Source organism: Sprattus sprattus (genome assembly GCF_963457725.1).
Source record: "Sprattus sprattus genome assembly, chromosome: 6".
Taxonomy (NCBI): Eukaryota; Metazoa; Chordata; class Actinopteri; order Clupeiformes; family Clupeidae; genus Sprattus; species Sprattus sprattus.
In genome coordinates this window covers 29,421,191-29,445,865 of record NC_137925.1, presented here as the reverse complement: position 1 = coordinate 29,445,865, position 24,675 = coordinate 29,421,191, and the positions used below count along the sequence as shown (strand labels likewise).

The 24,675-nt window shown below is 40.1% G+C and overlaps 1 protein-coding gene across 1 annotated transcript; it reads right to left on the bottom strand.

The window, feature by feature from the left end:
• Positions 1 to 22,444: 22,444 nt before the first annotated feature.
• Positions 22,445 to 24,370, bottom strand: LOC308367111 (beta-2-glycoprotein 1-like; the record flags this gene model as incomplete). Its single annotated transcript, XM_080840931.1, has 6 exons — positions 24,155 to 24,370; positions 23,696 to 23,890; positions 23,503 to 23,611; positions 23,293 to 23,366; positions 22,939 to 23,136; positions 22,445 to 22,479 (listed from the first exon to the last, which is right to left on the bottom strand). The coding sequence occupies exons 1-6, from the start codon at positions 24,225 to 24,227 to the stop codon at positions 22,445 to 22,447; spliced, it is 684 nt and encodes a 227-aa protein (XP_080697057.1). The 5' UTR covers positions 24,228 to 24,370.
• Between the last annotated feature and the right edge of the window lie 305 nt (positions 24,371 to 24,675).

The following is a 24,675-nucleotide window of genomic DNA, read 5'->3' as shown; positions in this document are numbered from 1 at the left end:
CTGCACCTCAGGAGACCCGTCTGTTCAGCTCCTGAAATTTGCAGACGACACTACAATCATCGGCCTCATCCGAGATGGAGATGAGTCTGCATACCGGAGGGAAGTTGAACAGCTCGCCCTGTGGTGCAGTCGCTACAACCTGGAGTTGAACTCGCTCAAAACTGTTGAAATGATAGTGGACTTCAGGAGGAACCCCCCATCACTGCCCCCCCTCACCATACTGAACTGCACTGTGTCTGCCGTGGAATCCTTCAGGTTTCTGGGTTCCACAATCTCCCAGAACCTGAAGTGGGAGCCAAACATTAGATCAGTCACCAAAAAGGCCCAGCAGCGGATGTTCTTCCTGCGCCAGCTCAGGAAGTACAACCTGCCTCAGGAGCTGCTGATCCAGTTTTACACTGCAGTCATTGAGTCTGTTCTCTGCTCATCTATCACTGTCTGGTTTGGATCGGCCACTAAACTGGACAGGAACAGACTACAACGGACAGTCAGATCAGCAGAAATCATCATCGGTGCCGACCTGCCCACCATCCAGGACCTGTACACCACCAGAGCCAGGAAACGGGCAGGGAAAATTATTGCAGACCCCTCACACCCTGGACATAATCTGTTTCAGCTCCTCCCCTCTGGCAGGCGCTACAGATCCCTGCACACCAAAACCACCAGACACAGGAACAGTTTTTTTCCCCTTGTCGTCACCTTAATGAACACTTAAAAATGTATTATATTTATTATTATATTTATATTACATTATATTTATTTATTTGATCCTAAACTGTTGTGATATAGTGCACATTTTCAGTTAAAGTACATTGAGAGCAACTAAACACCACAACAAATTCCTTGTATATGAAAATGTACTTGGCCAATAAACATCATTCTGACTCTGATTCTGATTCTGATTCTGATAAATATGTCTATGGGCCCTGGCTACGGGGCTAAATAATGAACACAAAGCTCTGGTGAACCCCGTAAAAAAGGAAGAACAGCTACAGAATGTCAGTGTAACTAAGCAAAGCTATTAAAAGACAACAACTTGATTGATTATGTATACTGTATATATATATTTGCAGGCAGCAGCTGTGTAACATTCATGTTTTTACAAAACAGGGCTCTCATTGCAATCTATATGGCTTCCGGGAGGTCTATCCCCACCGTGCTTTCGTCATACGTAATTGCGTATAAGGACATCATACGGCTTTGATCAAGTCACATTCTGTCAAGATGGCTAACGTTCAGTGCAACAACTCGATTCACTCTTTGAAAGAACCTCCTTTTAGTCGGTGTACTAATGAAGATAAATTGAAAAGGATCAAGACCGCTATCTAAGTTTTCAAACACAGCCCTGTTTTGTGAAAAAAATGGATTTAACATGAGAGTCAATGAGAGAGATCTGGGGTGATTTCCTTTTCGCCCCAAAAAGGGGCGGGCCATAGGAAGCACCACTTTTGGCAAATTGACTGATGCCTGATTCGACAATGAAATTCAGAGGCAGATCAGATGGTCTAGTGGTAGAATTCGAAAGAAAAAAATCTCCTTCTGCCTAAACACTGGAGAAAGTATTTTGAGTATTTTAAATACAAAATGACTCCACTCTAAAGTATTTTGTTACAAATTACATTTGATTTTTTATCGCCCCTATCAAATACAAATTACAAAATACTCAAAAGTAAATTAACTAGTATTTCAAATACAAGTAATTGAAATACTGCCCATCTCTGCCTGTGCGAATCTGTGCTTTTCAGATGGGATCTGTTTGGACTTAGTGAAACACATCGCTGCCAGATATATTCAGTAAATACGACATCACAGCTGACACACATCTCTAATGGGAATGTGGAAATGTATAACATGTATTGGTAACAAACACTTAACACTTATCGGTTACAAACGCCTTTGTAAATACAGATTAGTTTACGACAAGCAAAGGGGTAGCCCGTATTGGTTTATACAGAGTGCTTTTGGGACGATTTCAGGTTTGTACTATAGGCTCTACTGAACAAAAAACATTCAAGCCAGTGTTTGCAGTCATGGTTTTGTCATGATTGTGCTATCTAATGAAGGATAAATGTATCCACAGTTTTGTAACCATTAACTCTAAACCCTTGACACTATTGCACTACTGAAAAAGAGAATAAGAAAACAGAAAAAACTTGCCCCATGGTACACTGACCACACTCATTATGCATAAATTAGTCTGAAACTAAACAAAAATGGTACTCCACCAAACTTGAGGTATTTAACCTGGCATGGAATGATAGCTTAGCCTGACGTTGTCATACTCATAATTCTAGTCAGAATATGAATCTGATACTGCTCCATTGGGCTGTAATTATGGGGCGTGTTTTAACCGAACCAGGGGAAAAAATGCCTCTTCGCTCAATTGGATAGACCTACAACCAATCAGCCAATCAGCTCTCCAGCGGCAGCCCTGTTTGTTGAAAACGTATTCAACCCAAGCACTCTTTGGGTACTGTTGATCATCTGTCCATCCTCGTATAAAGCCCGCCCTGACAGAGTAGCTCTGTGTTTGGGCATAATTTCTCCCCAACTGAGTAATGCCAGACCGAGCTTCCCGACTCATATGTTGTGGGCGGGGCTAAGTTCGGCTGGCACCCAGGCTAAGGATAGCTATAGAAGCTATAGAGTACCTCTTTCTGATGTAAAATCAGCTTACAATTTCATTGATTGAAAACAATAAAACAACCCAATTTTAACAATTAAAGAAAAAGTTCAGTCTCCTCCACCTCCATGACCATACAGTCCTTCCAGGATGCACTATGACTACCTCTATAACACCCCAACAACCTGATGCACTCCTAGAATCCTTTCCACCCATTGACCTCCCTGAGCTAATTCCCTGATCTCCTCATGTAAATTGCCAATGTGCCTACTAGACCCTATCCCTGCAAAGCTTCTTAAACACTCACTACCCTTATAAGACACTACTTAAAGTGATGGACAATTCACTAATTTCAGGATCTGTTTCACAATCATTCAAAATAGCAGTGATCAAACAATCTCTCAAAAACACCTAACCTTGATCCTGATAATCTGGCTAACTAAAGGCCTATATCCAGCCTCCCTTTACAGTAAAAAAAATACTTTAAAAAGTAATAGGAAAGCAGCTATCTCCCTTTCTACATGAAAACAACAGAATTGAAGGGTCATAGTTATAATGATATACCATAGTCAATCAGTGCGGACACATGTGTCATGTTTCCGATTTCAGTCCGATTTAAATCGAAGATCCGATTCATGTGTCTCCCCAAATCTAGATTTCCTGTGTCCGACTTGAGTCGGACTGGACTCCGATGTAGACCCCTGGATAAATGATCGGATTGCGCTGGGAATCGGACTACGCGCGCATGTGTCTCTCGAATCTAGATTTCAACTGGACAACAACAACTTTTGCACGTGCTTCAGATCCTGCCCACAGACATATACATGCATCATATATGTCTATGATATGATAATCGCTGCTAGACGCTCAGTTCTTGTGCTCCCTCTCATTCACGTTGAAATACTGAAACAGAAACTGAAACAGTTGGAACGCAACTGTTTTGGACAGAACGCGCTAATTCAGTGAACAAATATTTCTCATATTACTTTTCCACCAGTTGTTAGTCATGTAATCCATTCATATTAGGGATGCAAATTATCGATTAATTCATTAATCATTAGTTGATAATCTTATCGATCGACTTTCGATTAATTGATAAGCGGCGTTTTTCACCTGAGTTTCAGTGCTTCAATAGGGCCTTTACAAATATCAGCTAAATAGTTGAGTTATTATATTACATTACATTATGATAATTATATTCTATTCTATTATACATTCCTCAAGTAATTATGCATTAGGAAAAGAAAGCAGAAAAGTTTTTTTATGGTATAACAAAATACATTCTTTAATTTAAAACAAAGAAATAAATTATGGACTGGCTCAGTTCTTGCATTTGAAACAGACATAAAAAAAAAAGAATAGAAGAAATTAAATAGAGAGCCAAACAGAATATTATTGAGCCTATAGATTATGAAGAAACTGCATCTAGGCTATTACAAGCTAAATAGCCAACACAACTCTCTGAAGTTTAACTCGCGCTCACGGTAGTGAGGGATAGAGTAGTTACATTCTTAATGGCAAGCCATCAGGCAAAGGTAAGCTAGCCCGCTAACGAGCTAGGTATATAATATCATTAAGCCTGAGTGAGCTAGTCCGCTATCAAGCTAAATAGCCAACTCAACTCTTACTTACTTACTTACTAACTCTCATGAGCCAAACTCGCGGGCACATGTTAGCGCGGGAGTAGACAGAGATATTCATATTCATAGGAAGGTGAGCTAGCCCGCTAACGAGCTAGGTAGCTAACTCTATGAAGTCTCAGTGAGCTAGCCCGCTAACGAACTAATAGCTAACCTGAGTTTTAAGACTAGCCTTAACTCGCGGCAGTAATTGAGAGAAGGTATAATACAGTGTAGCTGTGATTACCAGGTGAACTGGTGGTGTCATGCAGGACAGCAGCATGCACGGTGTTCAAATGATAACTGAGTGAGCTAGTGGAACTATTGTATTTCAATACCGCATTACACAGAGAACATTTGACTTCTTTGCCTGAATTAACAATGTTGAAGTGGTCCCACACCGCACTCAACCGGTCTCTCGCGCTAGCGCCCTCTAGCGATTAATCGTGATTAATACATTTTGATCGAGCAACCTCTTAATCGACAATTAATCTAAAGTCGATTAATCATTTGCATCCCTAATTCATATTGATGTGAATCAATCAATACTAATACAACTTTAACTGTGGTGTGTTTTTGTTTCATTTCACAACGTATTTACTGTATAATCAACGGTAGCAGATGTAAACATTCCGCATTTGATTTGAACTGACGCGGCCAAGATCTGGATTTGTCACTGCCATGTGCCGTGAGATAACGCAGTTAGCCTCCCATGGAGACCCCATGGAGAGAATCGGATCGGATCGGAGTACTGCCATCATGTGCACGCACTGAATAATTCAATACATATTATATCTAGTTAAAACTGTTGCTGTTATTTAGACCTAGGTAAGAATGTAAGCATTTATGGTTAGAGAAGAGAGATGGAGAAGAGAGACGGAGGACCAGAAAGCAAATGGCTCAGAGACGCCCCTTGTTCTCAGTGAGTAGAGTTTCCTGACTGATCATATCTAAGACTGGCTGTCTAAATATATGGTATAACATTAATACGATCACATCCAGTCCTCTGACCTCGCTTTACAGCCCATCACAGCACTGACCTACTAATCACATCTGATCATGGGTGCTTTTCAATACTGGTTCTTCTAGAACCTCAGAGTTCTGCTTTCAACACTATAGATCATCATATTTTGCTACTGAGACTTGAACATCATGTTGACATCAATGGCTGTGCCCTATCCTGGTTAAGGTCTTACCTTTCTAATCGTCTTCAGTTTGTATATGTCCATAATAAGCAATCAAATCACACCCCAGTAAGTTATGGTGTTCCACAAGGCTCTGTGCTTGGACGTTGCTCTTCTCCTTGTGTACATGCTACCATTAGGAGGCATGGCAATAACTTCCATTGCTATGCCGATGACACCCAACTTTACCTATCCATGAAACCTGATTAAATTGTACAACTACCCATGAAAGAAGCTTGCCTGCAAGATGTAGAAACCCTTGGCCCACATGCACCCCTCACCACCGTACACTTATTCTACCCTATACTGTATGCAATATATATATATAATTGACAGCACCAACATGTTTTTCTGTTCCTACTCTACTCTCTGTTCCTTGTAACAGTAACCCTATGAGCACACTGTATACCCTGTATATACTAAGCTGTTTTTGTATGTATCAGGTACACTTATTTCATACATGGTCTCTCTGGAATCCAATTGATGTAAGTGACAAAGAACTTTAATCCCTCTATAATGAAAGCAGTTTTACAACAGTGTTAACTTTTTTATGTGAGATAAGTGTTTAACATTTTGAAAAAGTGTGGAATAATTAATGAAATAAATGTTTTGCTTAAAAAGTGACATGGAAGATAAGTTGATTAACTGTTTTGTTAAGTTTGCTAAGCAATTCAAAAAATGTAAGCAGCTCCCCTAGTTCAGACACAAATCCAAACAACAAGATAAATGTCTTCGCAGTAAAACCATTTGGTACCATGCATCAGCTATCATAAATTGATATATAATGAGCTAGGGGGTAACAACATCATGAGTAGAGGAACAAAATGCAGGGATATATCAGCAAAAAATTAACAAGAAAGATATGTGGACCCTTGTTTTATTAAATGTGTTTTGCCATAGAGGAAAACATGTAAAGAAAATATTACTATTCAATTATGTTATCATAAAATGATGGCTTTAAATGAAACATTCACACTTATAATAACTTGTAATAACTTACATGAGACAATGATAAATACTGCCAATACAGGGACAGCTATGGTGGCTCCTTTTGACACTGAGAAAGAGAAAATTAATCAGTGTACATAATATTTATATTTGGGCACAATCATCATTTACTGAACAAAAATATCAATTCAACGTAGAGCAGTTTTTAGTGAGTAGTGAGCAAAGTTTTTAGTGAGCAAAGTTTTTAGTGAGTTCCGCTTCACATAAGGAAATCTGCCAATGCATTAGACAGTAATCTATGGATTCCACATTCCACATTCCAGTGTGGCTATATAGATTTGTGCACATAATTTGATAGAAATAAGCCTTTTTTGACTGGATCTTTTATTTCATTTCATGAAACACGAGACCAAGACATGTTATTTTCATATTTTTGTTTATATTTCCTTCGATACCACTTTATGTGAATGTTATGTGAATCGAACCTTGGTTGAGAAAATATGCAGAGGAGCAGAAATCAGAAACTTATTAGCCAATGGGGATAAATCCTTGAGAAATATATGCCCATTTGTACTTCTGACAAAATCATCTTGCGTGTTCTAAATCTCATCTTGACTAGTGCCACAGTCATTGTTCTGCGCAGCAAGCAGTTTTGTTTTTGGCCTACACAGACACAGCAAACTTTGCAAGATCAATCAAAGTATTGATCATATATGCTGTCTGTGTTTATCCGAGACATTTTGCTGTGTTAAATGTTAAGTTAGGCTTTTCTATAGAAGTTAGCTTTTACCTAATTAGCGTTAGCTAACTTGCAATCTATAATGACTGCTAGCTGCAAAGCCTAGTGTACAATTGTGTGTGTGAGTGCGAACGGGCACACACGCATAGGGACGCATGTGCCTGAGACACATTTTGCCATTTTGCAGACTTAAAATTCTGCAGAGTAAACACATCACAAACACATAAACACAATGTTTTGGATAATAATTAAGGTGACCAATTCAGTAGGTACATTAAGCAATACAATTGTTCTTTGTGTTGGGATGGTGAGGGGTTTCATAATTCATAGGGTCATAGTTCATGTTTTGCACATATTCCAGCACAAGCGAAATCTAAAGTGAAAATTCACCCTAGTTAGTTCAGGACTCCAGAGCTGCATAAGTATATTTATTAGACCAACAACAATTCCAATTGGGCTCCCCTCCCAGTACAAGGCTGAAAATGAAGCAAGGATAAACACATCGCACAATGTTTATATAGACAGAAGTTAGGCGTTCATTCGTGGATTTCTGACGTCCGAGGCAAGGATGGAAGTTTAGCACAAGATTGGAAGAAGCACAGTTCGACCCTTCTTATCGCTTCATGTCTAAACTTGCTCTTGTACATACGCAGACTAAGTGGCACCTCATAATCTAAGTTACACACACACACACACACCGAAAAGCCATGTTCCTGCTGTCATAAGCACATGATTCATACAAGTAATATATTAATACAAGGCATTGTATTAATATTGATTCATATATTCTTAAGTCATTAACAGTGTTTGGAAATAATCTCCATCATGATTATTTGATTGGGATTTTAGAGAGGAGGGAGGAACACTTAACAGTGAAGTCCAATCGTAAACCTATCCCCTGGCAACCTAGTACCATAAATGATCTTCTGACATGCTTACAGTGGAAATCGCAACAATGAGTGTGTTTCGAGAAGGGCAAGGCAGAGAAGGGACTTCTCCCCTCTCATTCACTGCATTACTATCAGAGTATTATTATTTCTCTCAGAATTGTTTAAAGTAACACTATGGAGTTTCTGGAGCCGCCGTATGGAGCGGACAATTCAGTAACTTATTTGCTGTCTTGCTTTGTCTTTTGTTGCACTTGCTTGCTGTTTGACTGTGTTAGGAAGTTGTTGACTCGCTAGTTTGTCGTAAGCAAATTTCAACAAATTTGGCTAAGATTAGCCGCTAGTTAGCGAAGTTAGGAAGCTTGTTATACAGTAACACGCTTGGACATTCATGCTAGTAAAAGGTGCTCTTGTGTCTTTGTAATGTTATTGTGATAGCTATGTTGGCTTGCCAAGAACTTTCCTAACACAGTCAAACATCAAGCAAGTGCAATACAAGACAAAGCAAGACAGCAAATAACTTACTGAATAGTCCAGCAGAGAGTAGCCCCCTACTTGGCGGCTCCAGAAACTCCATAGTGTTACTTTAATGTCTACGTGAAGCATTTAACAATGTCCGCAAGTGGTTGTGATCATGAACCCAAGACTGCCTTTCAATGATGAGCTTAATTTGGGAAAATAAACTTTGCTTCAGTCTATGCAGAAAACATTTATTTTCTGGTTGCGTTGGTTGTATAGCTTATGATAAAAAACCTTAAACGGCTTAAATGGCAGAGCTAATTTGGCATGAAATGAGGAAGGCCTAATAATAACAGGAACAGTTGATCACCACTGCACTGATCTCCAAATAAATCCAACCACAATGAACTGAGTAAACAGTAAACATACCAGAGACTGACGACTCAATGGGTTTTTTCTTGGGGGTCTTGCTTGGTCCCCGTCCTGATACTATGGAGGAAAATAGGTACATTCATCTTTTATAATCACGTATTCATAATTGTTTTAATATACACACAAACACACACACATACAGTATATTCTGCCAAGGAAAGTTAGAGATATTTCCGAAAGAAAAATGTGCCAAGCTTATTGGATCATTCTAAAGAAGATTTGAGGTTGTCATTGCTGCTAAAGGTGCTTTAACCAAGCACATTCTAAAGACTTATGTCAATGGCATAATTTAGTCTTTTATTTTTAGTATATTAACGAAACACTCCAAAAACCTGTTCTTGCTCTGTCATTGTGGAGTATTGGGTGAAGATTGATGAGAAAAAATGAATTGAACACATTTTAAGATGAGTCTGGCACATAACAAAATGTGGAAAACCTAAAAAGGTATAAAAAAAAAAAAAAAAAAACTCTGAACACACTCTGTGAATTTCTTGTTATAATGTAAGTATTCACAGGAAATTCCACTGAGTATATATATATGAGCAGTATGATTTTTGCAAAACATCCTATATCACTCTTTCATTGCTTACGGCATTTTATAACATTTATGACTTTATTTACATTTGATGCAAAAAAATAAGTATTTGAACCCCCAAGCAAACAGCAAGAATGCTGGCTCACAATGACCAGTTATGTGCCCAAGAAGCACACAGATTAGTCCTCATTAGGTCTAACAAGGTACACCCGATCTCAACTGGTGACGTTTATAAAAGAAACTTGTCCAAAGAATCATACTTCACACCTTCAACCTCACCACCATGGGCAAGACCAAAGAGTTGTCCAAGGACGTCAGAGATAAGATTGTAGACCTGCACAAGGCTGGAATGGGCTACAAAACCATTGGCAAGCAGCTTGGTGAGAAGCAGACAACTATTGGTGCGATTATTCATAAATGGAAGCAACACCAAACAAATGTTAATCGCTCTAGGTCTGGGGCTCCATGCAAGATATCCCCTCGTGCGGTATCAGTGATCATTCGAAAGGTGCAGAATAACCCCAGAACTACACAGGGGGAGCTTGTGAATGATCTCAATGCAGCTGGGACCACAGTCACCAAGAAAACCATTGGCAACACACCACGCCGTAATTTTTTGAACTACTGCAGCACTCGCAAGGTCCCCCTGCTCAAAGAAGCGAATGTACAGAGCCATCTGAAGTTTGCCATTGCACACTTGAATGATTCTAAGGAGGATTGGGAGACAGAATGTGGTCAGATGATACCAAAATCAAGCTCTTTGGCATCAATTCGACTTGCCATGTTTGACAGGGGGGGGGGATGCTGAATATGACCCCAAGAGTACATCATACCCACAATCAAGCATGGAGGTGGAAACATTATGCTTTGGGGCTGTTTCTCTGCCAAGGGTACAGGACGACTCCACCGCATCAAGGGGACTATGGATGGGGCCATGTAACGTGGAATATTGGGCTTGAACCTCATTCCCTCCCATTGAAAACGCAACCTTAAAGATTTGGAGAGGATCTGCAAAGAGGAGTGGACCAAAATCCCTCCTGAGATGTGTGCAAACCTGGTTACTCAACTATAAGAAACATCTGACGTCTGTGCTTGCCAACAAAGGTTATTCCACTAAGTGATAAGTCATTTTTGTCAGTCAGTTTTGCTAGGGGTTCAAATACTTATTTTTTGCATCAAATGCAAATAAAGTCATAAATGTTATAAAATGCATTTTTCTGGATTTTTTTGTTGATATTCTGTTTCTCACTGTTAATATACACCTACCATTACAATTATAGTTCACACATTTCTTTGCAAGTGGCCAAACTTGTGAAATCGCCTAGGGTTCAAATACTTATTTTCCCCACTGTATGTCGAAGAAATGCATCATTTTGACCCGGTAACAGAAGACACAGAAAAGGTGAAAATCAATTTAAGAAGCCATTCTTTTTGTTCAATATTACTTTTCTATGATGTCTCAATAAACCTCTAGTTCGTTTACTATGGAAATTAAAGCAGAAGACCTAAACCTAACAGTTTCGAGTTGTCCCTCAAAAGTAGTAGTAATTGATATATTCCCCAGTGAAATGGGAAAACACCAGCCTGTGTTGAAGGAGTTGTGATTCGGAATCATTACTTATATTCATATAATACTATTTTTATATAGCGCTTTTCTAAATACTCAAAGACGCTTTACAGTGCAAAGACAACAAAACAAAACAACAACAACAAACAAAACATATAATATTTCTCATATAGCTTGAATCAATTGAATTCAAAATGATTGTGCTCTATTTTAAGACTGGCAGGAATGTGTCCTCTGGTATTTTGTCTGTTAAGTCTGTTTAGTGTCTGCCTACAAGGACGTGGAGTCATTGGGCCTCATTCTCGACAGCAGTTTGGAAGACTTTCCGAAGGATTTCAGAAGGAACTCCACTTCGGAAACATTTATGAAAACATTTGCATTCTCCATAGTTTTTTCTTCTGTGCTTTCTTCTGAACTTCAGACAACTTTCAGAACTCGAAATAGCAGTCGTAACTCTGCCGGAAACTTCTCAAATGCGATTCCACGGGCCATCTTGTGGTTATTTGAGGAATCGTGTTGAGGAATGACATTTGAAAAAACTCCGTAATATTACAGTAAAAGGGTTAACGGTTAAATTTGTGAGTACCCGTTGGTGATTGCGTTCACGTCAACTCTACAGACATCCTCGGATTAAAATAATTATGATAATAATAAATGCGAGAATATTTGTATCATTAACAATTACGTTTCACATTTACAGTGCCACTTTAAAGTATGTGAACCCCTTGACCACTTAGGAGTTTTCTGTTGTTTTACCATGATTTTTCATTTTTTTCATCACCAATTTTCCATAGAAGGAATGTCAGGTTTATGTTTATCATTTGCATGTACTTTTTTTAGAGGGAATTGTTTGAGTAGCCAAAAGACTACATGAAACATGGAATTAGTCCATTTCAAAAGTAAGTGAACCCCCAGCTGAATTGGTAAAGTCAAGCAGGTAACAGATTCAGTGAAACTTATTTGGGTGCTTAATTAGTCAATTAAGCAAACCGATCATCTGAGACATCCTTAGGGAAAGGTTTGGGCAACACAGATTAAAAGAGGGAGGAAACCAACCAAACTACTGTAGTGCTAAGGTGTACCCACACAGATCAACAATGCCGAAAGGAAACGAGATATCCGAGAACATCAGGAAGAAGGTTCTGACAGCCCATCAGTCTTGGGAAAGCTATAAGACCATCTCCACAAGATTCCAGCTCCATCCATCCATCCAAGACAAATCATTTTGAAATGGAGGGCATTCAACATGACCGCATCTCTGCCTAGAAGTGGACGCCCATCAAGACCATCACCAAGAAGCACCAGAAGAAGAATAAATCAGGTAAAAGTCAACCCACACATCACCTCTAAAGAGTTACAGACCTCTCTGGCAGCATCTGGGGTAAATGTACATGGGTCTACAATCAGACGAAAATTGAATAGACATGACATTCATGATCGGGTTGCTAGAAGGAAGCCTCTGCTCTCAAGAAAGAACAAAACTGCCCGTTTCAACTTTGCCCGAGAGCACTTGGATAAACCAAAGGCCTTCTGGAAGTCCCTTCTTTAAACAGATGAGTCCGAGATAGAATTATTTTGTCACGATCAAAACCAACAATTTTCGTCTGATTGTAGACCCATGTACATTTACCCCAGATGCTGCCAGAGAGGTCTGAAACTCTTTAGAGGTGATGTGTGGGTTGACTTTTACCTGATTTATTCTTCTTCTGGTGCTTCTTGGTGATGGTCTTGATGGGCGTCCACTTCTAGGCAGAGATGCGGTCATGTTGAATGCCCTCCATTTCAAAATGATTTGTCTTGGATGGATGGATGAAGCTGGAATCTTTTGGAGATGGACTTATAGCTTTCCCAAGACTGATGGGCTGTCAGTACCTTCTTCCTGATGTTCTCGGATATCTCGTTTCCTCTCGGCATTGTTGATCTGTGTGGGTACACCTTGGCACTACAGTAGTTTGGTTGGTTTCCTCTCTCTTTTAATCTGTGTTGCCAAACCTTTCCCTAAGGATGTCTCAGATGATCGGTTTGCTCAATTGACTAATTATTCACCCAAATAAGTTTCACTGAATCTGTTACCTGCTTGACTTTATCAATTCAGCTGGGGGTTCACTTACTTTTGAAATGGACTAATTCCATGTTTCATGTAGTTTTTCAGCTTCTCAAACAATTTCCTCTAAACAAGTACATGCAAATGATAAATATAAACCTGACATTTCATCTATGGAAAATTGGTGATAAAAAAATTAAAAATCATGGTAAAACAACAGAAAACGCTTAAGTGCTCAAGGGGTTCACATACTTTCAAGTGGCACTGTATAGTCATAATTCTACGAGGTAGTATTTATTGTTACACTAGGTCGTAGCTTGACTGTTCTCTCCCTTGAACGTCACTTTGGAGAAAGGCCGTGTCTGCTAAGTGACTGAATGTGAATGACATGAACACTGCAAATGTAAGTGAATAAATAAATAAACACTAAACCCAATCTCTAAGAACTAAGGCATGAAATTATTGCAATTTATACTACTACTCGTGGCCAGTCTTCACCCCTATGGTGGCCATTTCGAACGACAGGACTGACTGCAATTTATACTCCTACTCGGGACCGGTCTTCACACCTATGGTGACTATTTTTCGAAAAAAAAGTGACTACTTAAATGTGTTTTACGGACTTCGGACGTTCAACGTAATACAATATCTCCACCTTATTAATGAACACCTGTTACGAGGTGGATTCGGGAGATTGCGCCTGCACACGTTTCTAAAATTGCGTCTCCTAATAACAGGGTGTCTGCAGGTTTTAACAAGTGCAATTTTAGACTTTTTTAGACCTTTTTTAGACCATCATGGGTTCAATTTAAGACCTTCACGGAGTATCAAAAAAAGAAATAACAAAGCCAGACTGCGGTCAATTGACATTTATTGTCAATGAAACAAACATATATACATCCATTATTTTACATGCTTCTAAGCTGTGCACTTTTGGTGGCAATTTCATCCTCCAGAACCTTAAGCTGTTAGAGTTTGTCTTTAGCAGCCCTCCTCAGAGCATTGGATTTTGAGAGGAGCTCTGCCATTTTGCTGCCAGCCTTGCCCTCTGCTTGCTCTGCCAACTGAGCCCAATTGATCGCAAATGCTGGACGCAGCACTAGAACTAGTACTACCGGTAGAGGTATTATTTCTGCTAGCTGTAGAACAAAACTGGGCTATACCATGCGAATTTCGCTGCGCATTTGCAGAGTCCTGGTGCTTACTTGACTTTGTGTGCGATTCCAGTGCCTTAATGCCCAGGGTCCCGAGTTTTAGAGTTCTTTTGCAGAGAATGCAGTAAGCCTCACTGTCGTTGGGAACGCGTTTCAACCAGTCCGAAAATTCCAGTCGCGAGAGTTATCATTGAGTTTGCATTTCCCCATCTTCTTCTGCCATTTAGTCGTCTTCTACTTCATAACTTCCCGCCTTGCTCGCACACAGGGAATCAAAATACTTGCTACTGCAAGTGACGAGAGTACATTTCCGTTTCGCATCCGTAGTTTTCTTATTACGTTCCACTAACAGCAACATGTCATGTAGAACTACACGGACCATAACTGTGCCCATTACAGGAAAAGAAAAAACAGAACGGCGTGGAAAAGGACGTAAAAAAATATATTTTTGCATTGAAACGTAGGTCTTAAATTACTCAAACTCAATTTTAGACATACAGTGCAAAAAAAAATCGCTACATTTTAGACTTTTTTAGGCCTAAAATGGAAAATGTGTAATTTTAGACTTTTTAAGACTTTTTAAGACCCCGCGGACACCCTGTAATAAGGAGCTGGCAGGGCGTGTATGTATGCAAATCCACTTTCACGAGAACGCGCATCAATCTACAAAACTAATCGGAAGGAACCCAGCTGAGAAGACTTCGGCTGCTTATGAACACATTTTCAAGCGTGCGGGAATGCAGCGGAAGCGTTTCTCTTACGTTGTTTTTGCGAAGTCGTGTAAGAAACATTTCTGAAGAATTACTGAAAAAGGTCGAGAATGAGGCCCATTGTTTTCTTTTACATCTTCGCAAAGATGTGAATGTCTGCCATGCTTTTATGTCTTTGTAAAGATATGGTGCGGAAAATAAAGATGCTTGAGATTCTAACTTGAGGATACATAAACTTTTTCTCTGAGGGACATAATTTCCTGTTTGACAGAGTTGCTGCTACCTGCCTTGCAGTCTAGCCTCGGACCGATGCTAACTGCTTCTGAATTTAAGCATCTTAGTGACTGCGCTCTTTACAACTGCCTTCAACATTACATCGACTCTGAGAAAACTTCCCTACCTGAATTCTCAATTTATTCTGTCATTCCCTCATTCCCCACTAGTAGGAGCTAGGCTTTATCGTAGGCTTCATCCACAACTGGCTTCCGTTCTGGAGGAAGCATGAAAGCAGAACGATGGCATCCACCCCTTAGAAGGAGGGGGCCTGTCTGTTGTCTAGAAATCACCTAGTCCATTGCTGAAAATAGAAAAATATCACTAGAAGGGAGAATTACAACCCTATACTAACCTCTGTTGCCACAATAGAATTATTGATAAAAACTATATCTGCACAAAGCGGATATAACAGTTCAAACCTGAAGTTGGGACTGACTAACATACAGTCCTTAACAACAATTTTCCAATTTTAAATTCAAATCATTTTAAATTCTTGTACTTCATCTTCCATACCCAACTGGAAAACCACCCATGCAGTCAATCTTGTGATACTTTATAGACCACCAGGCCATTAAACTGAATTTGTATCTCAATTATCTGACTTTCTACCCACCTTGGTTATGAAATCTGATAAAATCCTGATAGTGGGAGATTTTAATATCCATATAAACAATGGAAATAATAGCCTTGCAGCCGCATTCTAATGATGGGATTACCTTTCTTTTTAGGGAAGAGCAAGCAGGTTTTAGATCAGGAGTGGGATGTATAGACCATATATTCACCCTGAGGAATATTCTGGAGCAAAGCATTGAAGGGAACAGAAATATAGACATTAACTTCATCGATTTTGAAAAGGCGTTTAATGCTCGCTTTCCGCTAAGACATGACTCGCCTTAGCGAAAGCGAGCATAAAACGCAGATATAACTTAACCGGTGCAGACGTGGAGGTACTACTGCAGGATGTAAATGTGTCCATTCTATTCCACTTTGGCTTTTTTAACGCGATTGAGTTTATTCACTTACATTTGCAGTGTTCGTGTACGTGTACATTTACATTCACATTTAGTCATTTAGCAGACGCCTTTGTCCAAAGCGACATACAAGGGAGAGAACAGTCAACTACGAGCAATAGAGACCTAGCGTAACAATAAATACTACTTTACATAAAAAATTGAAAAACGTGGTAGAAAAGAAAAAAGAAGTGCAGGAATGCAACTGCTGTTAGTGCAAGTCAAGCACTAGTCGAAGTGTCAGTTAGGAAGGGAGGTGCTCACTGAAGAGTTGGGTCTTCAAAAGCTTCTTAAAAGTAGAGGGACGCGCCTGCTCTGGAAGTGCTATATAGGCAGTTCGTTCCACCAACGTGGATCTACAAATGAGAATAGTCTGGATTAGCATCCTGGTGAAGTCCTTTTATTTATTTTATGACATCACAATGCCTCGTAGGATCATCGTATTTATTATTATTATAATTATTTTAATCCGAGGATGTCTGCAGAGCTGACGTGATTCCTCAAATAACCACAAAATGGCCCACGGGGAAGGAATTGCATTTGAGAAGACTCCGGCAGATTTACAACTGCTATTACGCATTCTGAAAGTCTTCTGAAGTTCAGAAGAAATCCCAGATGAGAAAACGTTGAAGAATGGCAACTGTTGTCCTAAATCCACCGAAGTGGGGTTCAGAGGAAAGTCCTTCTTAAATTCTTCTCAATTGCGTTCTAGAATGAGCCCATTGTGTCTAGAATTTTTACTACGTACCTACTTACTACCAATTAACTAACCTTGGCCGATCGGTCATGCTGGGAAATATCAAATTTTGGCTCACTGAATATACTTGCCACAAATTGCTCAGGACAATGCTCATCATGCGCAGCTTAAGAGAATCAAAGATGTAAAGCATTCTACCATGCATCAACAGCATCTTTGTAAGTTGGCCCTTTTGTGCATTAAAAGTGATTTACTTGTAGAACTGGACTTCAGTTCCGTAATTGAAGAGTTTGCAGTTAAAAAAAAGCATGCAAGGTTACAATCTAAGGTTTAGTAAACTCTAAAACTGTAAAGCAAAGTGACAAATCTGTGCGTGTTTTGTCATGCATATCTTCATACAATGCAAATTGCATTGACAAAACTAGTTTGAAAGTAGTTTCTTTCCACATTAAATACTTTTCTTTTTTGACTGAGGTTCATTTCCATTTGCCGGAGATCTAATTTAAAGTTTCAAAATGTGCCTTAGAGCCAGCCGAGGCTTAATCCGGCACTGCGTATAAAGGTATACATATGGTATGAACAGTGTACAGTCCGCCCTTGCATGCTGTCAATTAACTTCTGGGCCACATCCTGACTGATGGCAGCCCATTCTTGCAAAATCAATGCTTGGAATTTGTCAGAATTAGTTGTTTTTTTGTCCACCCGCCTCTTGAGGATTGACCACAAGTTTTCAATGGGATTAAGGTCTGGGGAGTTTCCTGGCCAATGGACCCAAAATATCGATGTTTTGTTCCCCGAGCCACTTACAGTGCCCTCCGCAATTATTGGCACCCTTAGTGAATGTGACCAAAACAGGCTATGAAAAAATATTTGTTTGCTGTTTATCCTCTTTGTCTTTCACTTAAAATATTCACAAAAATCTTACCTTTTCATTGAAATAAAATGATTGAAAGAAAACATTTTTTTTTTCATTAAATAAATACTATTCTCCTAAACGGGTGTGCCACAATTATTGACACCCCTTAATTTAATGTTTTGAGCAGCCTCCCTTTGCCAAGATTACAGTTCCAAGTCTTCTCCTATAATGCGTGATGAGGTTGGTGAACACATGGCACAGACCTGAGACCATTCCTACATACAGTATCACTGCAGATCCTTCAGATTCTGAGGTCAACACATTTGCAGATTCGGCTTCAGCTCTTCCCACAGATTTTCTATGGGGTAGAGGTCTCGAGACTGTGATGGCCATGGCAAAACCTTTATTCTGCTGTCGGTGAACCATTTTTGTGTTGATTTTAAGGTGTGCTTTGGATCATTGTTCTGCTGGGAGGTCCAACCACCGCCCATTTTAAGCTTCCTAGAGGGGGGCTGTTAGGTTTTTATTTAATATCTGCTGGTTTTGATGGAGTACATGATACCATGTATCCTAACAAGATGTTCAGGGCCTTTGGAAGAAAAACAGGCTACAAACAGCCCCACAACCAATGTTCCCTCTAAGCTGCGCGCGCGCGTGCGCCCGCGCAGGCCAGTCGAAAAGGCCGCGCAATGAATTTTTCAAACCGCGCACATTTTTCAGACCACATAAACGATTTTTTTTTAGGGTTTAAAAATCTGAGCATCAAAGGGGATGTAGGCTAGGTAATAAACATTTAAAATACTGACATGTCTGACAACCAAGCCGGATGTGCGTTAGAATGTTTACATACAAAATTTCCTTTAGCTCTCTTACTGGTCTCTGCTCCAGCAGTTATAGGTTACCATGGCGAAAAAGAAAGGCAGAGCAGGTGCCCCAGAAAAAGGTCTGCCTAACGTTTAAACATGAGCGGTTAGATGAAATAGTCCAAACTGACTCAGGTAGGATACAACTTTTAAACATATTTACATAGGCCTATGCTCGGAGGCAAACGCGAAAAGAGTTCGCTCGAGGGAAAACATGCAGTGAACAAAAGTGACATTATTCTGTTTGTCCTTAAAGTTTGTGAGCACTTGAATGCCCGCTTCCCCGAGCAGAGCAGGCTGCCTTTGAGCCGGACACGTTGATCGTGCAGTTAGTAAATTTGATCATGGGCTGAATGACGTGACCAATCTGGCGAAAGGGTTCGAAGCGCTTCTGGAGGAGGCATAATATGCGGTCCCGGGACGCATTTGTCGAATTCAAGTTCATGGTTATTGAAAAAAGGTGATCGCTGAAAAGTGAGCATTTTCCAGATCTGGTACAACTTCGACATTTGTGGCACATTCCAAGCATCTAGCGCCGACTGTGAACGCGGTTTCAGTTTAATGAATGCCACTAAGACAACATCGTGAGGCGAGAAGATTTGAGGTAGAAATTTCCAATATTTTCAATTAAACCTATTAGGCCGTATTCAAAGTGATCTTGATAACTGCAACAACATTTTGACATATGTTTAGTCAGAAAGGTGTGTCTTCCATAGGCCTGCAGACAAGACGAGCCAAACAGCCAGATAGGCCTAGCTCCCTCAATGTAATTCAAATGACATGTTTTGTAGCTTAGTTTGTTGCAAACCACTCCAGTTATTTTTTTTTTATAAAGGCTACCTTTAGGAAAAAAATACACTATAATTACTATATTTATTGTAAAGCACTGCATTAGCATTTTTCTTTTAATGAAGTTCTACTTAAATGTTGTACCTGCTGAGAAATGACTAAACACCTTGGATACTTTTATGTTGTGTATATATATATCATTATTATCATTCATAACCAGTGAACCAGTCATAACCTCCCTAAACCTTATTTATTTTCAACCAAAGATCCTTTAAGTTCAACTAAACTGACTGGTAAAACACCATAATTAAAACGTTCCAAAGTCCAGCCATTATAAAGGATATTGAATAAATATCAACCTTGTAGACATATTGATGCATTTGCTCATCTCTTTGGAAACCTATGGCTAACGAAGGCTCGTGGTCATTTTCGTAAGGACGCGTGGTTTACGAATTGCTCACAGTGCTGAAATGTGCGCTCAGAATAAAAAATATTTGCTCAGTGCTAAAAAAAAAGGAGAGGGAACATTGCCCACAACATCAGAGATCCGCCACCATACTTGAAAGTGGGTATGGGGTGCTCTTCTGTATGGCTATCTTTCTGTCTACGCCAATCCCACCTTAGATGTTTGTTGCCAAGAAGCCCCACCTTAGATGTTTGTTGCCAAGAAGCCTCAGCCTCTCATCGTCATGGAAATAAACCCCCTAATAACAACTGCGGAAACGGAAGCCAGGGGTCCAAAAATGGAGTCAGGCATCCGGCAACCCCCAATAAGAGGTTACATGGACGACCTCACCGTGAAGACCACGACCCATGTGGAGGCAAGGTGGGTGCTAGCTGTTGAAGATCACCTGGGCGGACCTGTGGAGACTGGAGCCATTCCGCATCTCCTTCCTGCTGAGATCAGTGTATGACACACTCCCAACCCCAACAAACTTGCACAAATGGGGCCTGAGAGAGGACCCATTATGCAAGCTTTGTGGGGGGAGGGGCACCATGGCACACATCCTCTCCGGGTGTAAAACAGCACTCACCACCCAAGTAAGGTATAGGTGGCGCCACGACAAGGTGCTAATGACACTGGCTAACACCTTAGAGCAGGAGAGGACAAAGAAACGTCAACCACAGCGGAAAACAACATCAATCCAGTTTGTAGGAGGGGAGGGAGGGGAAAAAGCCACCAACCACAGCAACACCAAGAACCAGTCTGCTACAAAAGGCCCAATCATGGGAAATGAAGGTCGACCTGGGAGGAAGGCTGAAATTCCCCCAGGTTGTTCAGACAACCCTGAGGCCAGATGTGGTACTGTGGCCGGAAGATGCAAAAAAGATCATCCTCATTGAACTTACAGTCCCATGGGAGGAGGGGTGTGAGCAGGCCTTTGAAAGAAAGAACGCCAAATACCAAGACCTTCTGCATGACTGCAGGGGGAAGGGATGGCAGGCTTGGCTGTTCCCAGTCGAGGTCGGCTGTAGAGGATTCCCTGCGCAGTCAGTTTGGAGAATGCTAACAGCCATTGGAATGACAGGGAAGGAGAGAAAGGTAGCAGCTCGCAGGATGGGGGAGGCAGCAGAAAGGGCCTCTTGCTGGTTATGGAGCAGGAGAGAGGAGTTGAGCTGGAAGCCAGGAGGAGGAGATGGGCAGTGACTTGGCCACCACTGCCGGCCCACCATCGGGAGGGTGTTGTGGATAAGGGTCAAAACACCCAGTGAACGATGGGTATCACCTGATGACATCAAATCCTCCTGGCCAAGGCTACATTCACGTAAAGTGAATGGAGGCGAAGCATCATAGGATGTATTTGTAATGTGACCATATAACTCTAATATAAAAGTCTGACTTACATTTGACAAACTGTAGGCACTTTAGTTTGTTATTGATTGACAGCAGAGGCTTTTTTCTGATAACCCTCAAAAACAACTTGTGGTGATGTAGGTGCAGTCTGATGGTAGTTCTGGAGACTTTCTGACCCCAGGACTTAACTAACCTATGCAATTATCCAGCTAGGATCCTTGGAGATTCTTTTACCAGTCGAACCATCCTCCTCACGGTGCGTGGGGTCAATTTACAGATAGGTCCTCTTCCAGGCTGATTCCTTACATCTCCTGTCGCTTTTAACTTCTTAACTATTGCCCTGATTGTGGAAGTGGGTATTTCCAACTGTTTAGATATTTTCTTATTTCCCTAAATCTGGATTTCAGCAGCTCAACAACTTTTTGTCACACTTTGACACTGTGTTCTTTTGTCTTTCCCATCTTGATGAATGACTAAGGGTATTTGGCCTGTGTCACCTCATATTTATACCTCTGTGAAGCAGGAAGCCATGGTTGACCACTTTAGAGTTCCTAATGAAACAGGTGAACTCAAAAATGTAAAACATGACTGGTAATATACTTCAGTTAGATTTTAATTAGTGCTGTCAAACGATTAAAATATTTAATCGCGATTAATCGCATTTTTGTCATAGTTAACTCAAAATTAATCGCGATTAAATTAATCAAAATTAATCGCGATTAAATTAATCAAAATTAATCGCGGTCGCAAATTTGTATCTATTCTAAATACTCTTCAATTATTTTTTTCCATCATTTTAATTTTATTTTAATGCTCTTATCAGCATGGAAAAGTGGATTTTTTTTTTTTTTTTTTTACAACGCGTTAATTGCGCGATAAAAAAATTAACGGCGTTAAAACGGGTTCGCATTAACGCCGTTAATAACGCGTTAAACTGACAGCACTAATTTTAATTATAGGATTTTCTAGGATGTTTTGGAGAAAAATATTTTATGTAGAGAATTTTACTTCAATGAAAAGGTACAATTTTTGTGAATATTATGAGGGAAAGACCAAGATGATGAACAGCAAAGATATATTTTTTCATAGCCTGTTTTGGTCACATTCACTAAGGGTGCCAATAATTGTGGAGGGCACTGTAGTTATCACTTTTGCCTTATGGCAAGGTGCTCCATCATGCTGGAAAAGGCATTGTTCATCACCAAACTGTTCCTGGATGGTTGGGAGAAGTGGCTCAGTCAGGATGTGGCCCAGAAGTTAATTGACAGCATGCCAGGGCGGATTGCAGAGGTCTTGAAAAAGAAGGCAAATATTGACTTTTTGCATTAACTTCATGTAATTGCCAATAAAATCCAGTGACACTTATTAAATGTTTGCAATTATACTTCAGTCTTCCATAGTAACATCTGACAAAAATATCTAAAGACACTGAAGCAGCAATCTTTGTGAAAATGCATATGTGTCATTCTCAAAACTTTTGGCCATGACTGTACTCTTATTAATGTATTTATCTGTAAATATTAAAATATGTTGTTACACAATGTAGGTTAACACTGAATAAGCTCTACAGCTTAATCATTTCAATAAGCAAATCATTCAAAAATGCAAAAAAAACGAAATGTACCGAAAATGTAAGTTTAGTCCAAACGGCTGACTTCAGCAGTTTATTCATGTTGCACTCCACCCATGTGCATTTGCACAACATGTGATAAAGCCTCTGCTTATATCTCTGTGAAACAGATGCAATTCACCTTCACATTTGGGCAGCTCAGTGTAGCCATTCTCAGTGCATTTGATGGTATCATTTCCAGTGAGATGGTAGTCGTCATTACAACTATACTGAATGGAGTCACCAAACTGAATGTGTTCTTTGTCAAGGGGAGCTTTGATGATCCGTCCATTTTCAAGAACAGGTAAAGTGTCAAGCCGAGCCGCACCACACAATATTTCTGCAGCAAGGAGAAAGAATGTAAAGCTCAGAGCTCAGAGTCATAGACATTGGGTGGATGGAGTCATTGGGTGGGACTTCAATAAATAGGCCAATAAAGAGAGATCAGACTAAGTTAATGTACAGGCTAATAATTAGATAATTAGTGTGATTATACCTTTACATTCAGTTGACTTCCCTTTCCAGCCGTGGTTTAGACACTGCCAGTGACCTGATCCCACAAGCTGGAAACTGATAGGAAAAAAACAAACGAAACAATAGTAGAATATGTGATGTGAAATGTCGAACCAAATCAAATATTGAATGTAGTAGGCCTAGGCTTTCATTGTGACTCCAGTAGTATATGACTTTACATCGTATCGCTTACCCTGGCTCGCAAATAGCTGTTATTCGATCCCTAAAATATGTACCATTCTCTCCATTCTGATACGCCCATGTTAAATGTGGGATCACTTTGGGGGGTCCACAATTTTTTCCTGAAAATATAAACATGTCAGAAATAGATGGAGGTAGCCTACATTACACTTAAATGACTATTTTTTTAGTGTGAACTAGCATACTTGTACACCTCAGCTCCACATTGGTCCAGCTGCCGCTGTCACAGGTGACGGTGTTATTTCCTTCCTCTGGAACATATCCGTTGTCACACTCCAGTTTGATTACGGTGCCATCGGGGAAATCGTTCTGTAGAGCAGCCTCAATTGACAAAATAACGCTGTGGTCAAGTCCAGTTGGAGCTGTGGGGCATTCCACTGCTTCAAAAGAAAAACAGTTTGGTTCAAATAGCCTAACTCTACATGTAGTAATTAACACTGCATGGTGAAGGCTAGAACATTAGTTTGTTAACAACTTAAGCACTTTGACCATCCAAATAGAGTTAACATTGAGCTAACAAACAAAAGTCGAAACGCACAGAGAAGCTTACATATGTCCTTACATTAAACATTCTAGAAACCTTAAGGTTCGGACAGGCCCGTTTATTAATCCCCAGTCTCTGTCATTAATCAGTGAAACATTACCTTTAACGGTGCAAAGAAAAAAAGGTGCCAGTGTCATCAGTGACTGTAGCATGCTTCTTCTCGCCATGACCATTTTTAAATGTCCCACGCCCTGTTTAAAATCTGATTCTAGTTTTTCGCATAATGCCCGTGCTACTTCAAGATTGATCCGCGGTACAGAATATTGATCTAATATATGCAAACATTTACTACGTAACTATCCCATCTGCCTTTTACCAGTTGACTTTATACTGATCCTCTTTCGCATACATATGACGTAGGCTGAAAGCTTCGTCCCGTTTTTATGCAGTGTTCGAAACAACTTGGAGTCAGAACTTGTTTTTGCCCACTTACAATTCTCCAGTTCCGATGTTAATGGCAAACGTGAACACAGAAAACGACTCCGTCGCGTCTAACCGATAGTCTTTTCTTTTCCCGTGCGTTTGTCATAATCACCTTTTTTACTATGTTCATCTTTTTGGCATAATGCCTCCTCCTACATCCTCCAATGCAGGTAAGTAGGCTACCCCCGCCATTGGTAG